This window comes from Gossypium hirsutum, chromosome D13 (genome assembly GCF_007990345.1).
Source record: "Gossypium hirsutum isolate 1008001.06 chromosome D13, Gossypium_hirsutum_v2.1, whole genome shotgun sequence".
NCBI lineage: Eukaryota > Viridiplantae > Streptophyta > Magnoliopsida > Malvales > Malvaceae > Gossypium > Gossypium hirsutum.
The window spans coordinates 52,835,768-52,840,074 of record NC_053449.1 but is presented as its reverse complement, the minus strand read 5'-3'; the positions used below and the strand labels follow the sequence as shown (position 1 = coordinate 52,840,074).

Below are 4,307 nucleotides of genomic sequence, written 5' to 3'. Positions count from 1 at the left end.
GATTCTTCTCCCTCCCTTCCCCATGCGTGGCAGCGATGGCAAGCAACTAGGGCTATTGGATTTAGGTTGTGGGTTGGGCTTAGCCTTGGGCTTAATGTTTTATTTTTTTCTGTTTTATCATCCCCGGGTTTAGATTATACTGGTTAGTGAGGAACTCTTGAGGTAGACAAGACCATATGCATTTATTCGTCGAAATCGAATAAAATGTTGACCTCGTGTGGTGATTCCTCTCCCAATTTCATTGATGAATCTTTGTGAGTTTTGCCACTGTGATGGTTTGTTGTCTTTTGTTTCTCGATTTTGGGAGATTGTGTATATTGTTCTTAAGATGAAATGGAAACCTTTTTATGTCAAAAAGAAAAGCATGAATAGAATAACTAAATTAACAATTATGGTGATAGAAAGACCCGATTAGTACAATATTAATTCATAGAAGACTCAATTAGAATGGAAGCCATATTTGTGTTGATATTCACATGATTGGATTTTAGTTTGAAATTTGAGTGATATGCCAACTCTATTAAGCTCTGGATTCATATGGTTTATGATCTAATTTTCCTTAATAGATTTGATGAGAAGAATCTCACTACACGAACCATAGTTACCATCAGATACTTCCCCAGCTACGTAACTTACAAGGCAATATATATGCTGACCTACTCAAACTTTGCAGTTTCTTTAATACTTACTTTCATTTCTTTAATGGTAAAACTGAAATGCTGATATACTTGCTTCAATTTTTAATTCTCAAATACAAGACTTCATTTCATGTTTATGGTAAGATGTCAAAAATCTTGACCCATAGTTATCCTTTCCTCAAAGTTCAAATTTCTAACAATAAATATCAGCATTGATTTTACTCGTTCACAGTAAAAAACCAGCAAATCAGTTTGCAAGCCACCATTAATGGCTTCCTCTCTGTTCAGTCTCCACTTCTTTCTCTTGCTATTCCTCTACCAGCCTCTCTTCTCCATGGCTAATCTCCATAAAAGCAATAACATGATCCTTAGATCAAATCACCGCTCTCACCTGATCAACACAATACCCTTCAATGAAAACTCTTCAACTGTATACTTTGAAGTAACCAAACCCATCAAATTACCAAATACCAAGCCATGTTCGTACCATGTTCTTCATCATGATTTCGGCTTCACATATGGGAGACCCCCAGTTGTTGTAAACTACACCCCACCAGCTTGTTACTCTCAAAAGTTCACCAAAATTGTGCTTGAATGGAAGGCAACATGTAAAGGAACACAGTTTGATCGTATTTTCGGGGTTTGGCTATCTGGCGTCGAGCTCCTTCGGGGCTGCACGGCAGAGCCTACACCAAAGGGAATTATTTGGAGCGTTGAGAAAGATATAACAAGGTACAATTCATTGCTCTTGAAGAACCAAACACAAACTTTAGCTGTTTATCTTGGTAACATTGTGGATCAGACTTATACAGGTGTCTACCATGTTAATTTAACCTTTCATTTTTACCCTGTTGAATGCAATGTGATGATCAATAATGATGAGAATAAGACCAGTTTGAATAACTTGGCATCTAACTATTATTCTAAGGCTGATCTGATCTTACCAATTTCCCAAGATCGGCCACTAAACGATGGTTTGTGGTTTGAAGTACGAAATTCAAATGAAACAAAGTCGAAGCAATTTCAAATACCTGAAAATGTGTATAGAGCTGTATTGGAAGTTTATATATCTTTTCATGAAAATGATGAGTTCTGGTATGGGAATTTTCAGAATGATTACATTGCTGCAAATAATCTAAGTGACACTCCTGGGAATGGACCATTTAGAGAAGTTGTAATCTATCTTGATGGTGAAGTGGTGGGTGCAGTTTGGCCTTTTACGGTGATCTATACTGGTGGAATCAATCCTTCATTTTGGACTCCCATTACTGGTATTAGCTCTTTCAACCTACCTTCTTACGATACCGAAATGACCCCATTTTTAGGCAATATGTTGGATGGAAAACCCCATACATTGGGGTTCAGTGTCACCAATGCCTTGAATGTCTGGTTTATAGATGCTAATTTGCACCTCTGGTTAGATACCAGAAAGGCAAAAACTGAAGGGGGACTTGTGAAGTTCAGTAACAAAGCTGCTAATGTTTATGAAGAATCAGATTTCAAGGGATTAAATGGAACATTCTTGACAAATTCAAAGAGGCTCATATCTTCAACTGGATGGATCAAATCATCTTATGGGAACATCACAACTCATTCCATTCAAGAGTTTAGGTATAATAACTCATTGCAAGTAGCTAAAGATGGAGATTTTCAGGTTGTGGATCAGATTATCCATTTCAATGACAGGGTTTACACAAAGATGCCATTTCATCATGTTCATGTTGAGGAATCATTTAGAACTTTCCATTTAAACTTTTATGCAGACTTCACATTACAAGGAGAAGGTTCCTTCATTTTTGTCAGCAATGTCACGTTAGGATTCAACGAGAACAAGTACAAGCATGGTGGTTTGGATTTCTTCATCAGCTTTCTGCGAAATACCCAGAAAGCACAATCGGTTATTGAAGTGAAAAACTACTCGACCACCAAAAGATTGCGAGGAACAAAACAGGTATATGAATACCATGGAAGTGATATGTGCTACTCCAGGAACATTAGCAGCTCTAACAACTTGATTGAGTATGATGAAGTGGGAAAACTGTGTGATGATTTTGAAGTCAAGTCAGTGAAAAAGGCTTTTTAGTAGCAGAGACAATGATGAATTTGAGCTCATCAATAAAGGGTTTCATGTTAGATATTCCAGGATCCTATATTCAACGTAACTGATCAAATTGGAGCTGTTTTATCAACTCTTCTATCTTTATATTTATTTTGCTATGTTCTTTGCACTTAAAAGCAAAAACACTAGACTCTCTTTTGGCAATAACAAGGAACCCCATATTATCAATTTCAGAAGAAAAGTCGTTCCATAAATGGATTTTGAGAGCTTAGTATTCATATGTAGTCTGATAATGATAGGAATAGTTGAGAAATTTTGAATAAATTTATATGTTTTATGGGTTAAATTTACATGAATGATATTATGCATTATTAATTTAATAATTTACTTATGCTGTTTTACAGCATCTTGGCTTTAAATTATAAATATCTTTAACCTTTGTTTTTAGATATATCTTTTATTCTTAAAGTAAAAGTTAACAAAAAGTTGAAAGTATGTACTCAAGTTTTTTATTTAAAGTCATCTGAAATTGAAAGTATGTATTTGAAGGATTATATGAAACTGTATTTTATATATAAATAAACCTTATATATTGTACGCTAATAAGACCGTAGTTTCTCATAGTTTCCTCATCTGATCACCCTTCAAATACGTCTTCCTTACCATGGTCCCTAGAAGCAATTGAAATGGCAACATCGCAAACAATATCATGCATATCAAAGCATTCAGGGTGGAACCAGCAAGTAACAGAGAAGGGTCTTTGACCTCACTAACCAACGTCAATACTTTGTTTCAAACTTTTTGTACGGGGTCAATACCATGAAATAAGCCCAAGCCTCGGCGTCTTCAATGGCAGCATTGTGACCCATTATACTGCAGAACAAGAAAGTATATTTGAGGTTCTCTGTTTTCAAATTCTATAGCTAAATACGCAACACCTGATATCCCCTTGAAGATTTAAGGTCCGTCACATCCATTTTTGTTTTAATTTTCCATGTTACATTACATATGAAATGCTCATTTGCTATATATTTCATTGATTTTTTTTCAGAGGTTTTCTTGTTTGCTTGAAATATGTTCTTGAAATTAGCTTCAGGATAGATAATGAGCCTTTCAAGGTAAAAGACTAATATGTATGTATGTATGTATGTTTTTCATAAAGCAATGGCAAAATTCACCATTTAAATTTTCTTCACCATTTTTTTCTTCAGCTTTGATGATGATGATGATAATGATGGTAATGGGTAAAGGAAGAGATGGCGTGGTGGTTGAAAGCAATGAGCAAAGGAGGAAGAAGAAGAAGAAAAATGGTGGAAGCAGGTGGTATGAAGGGGAAGAAGATGATCAACAGTAGTGAATAAAAAAAATAGTCAACAATTACTGCTTATGTGGACATGGTGTGTAACACCACATCAGATCCAGTTAGTAAGTTATTGGTTGAGGGACTAAAATAGTTAATATTTTAACGGTAGTGATTAAATTATAATATTTTTTATTTAAGTGATCAAAATAAAAATACTTGAAAATTAAGTGATCAATCAGATAATTACCCTAAAAGAAATAATTAAGTTTATTACAGTTTATTTAATCTAACCTTGTTCAAGTTCAAC

The 4,307-nt window shown here is 34.8% G+C and overlaps 1 protein-coding gene across 1 annotated transcript; it reads left to right on the top strand.

Moving 5' to 3' along the window:
- The first annotated feature begins 783 nt into the window (after positions 1–783).
- LOC107903838 (peptide-N4-(N-acetyl-beta-glucosaminyl)asparagine amidase A) lies at positions 784–3,003 on the top strand. Its single transcript, XM_016830009.2, has one exon. The coding sequence runs from the start codon at positions 907–909 to the stop codon at positions 2,719–2,721; it is 1,815 nt and encodes a 604-aa protein (XP_016685498.1). The 5' UTR covers positions 784–906; the 3' UTR covers positions 2,722–3,003.
- Positions 3,004–4,307: the final 1,304 nt, after the last annotated feature.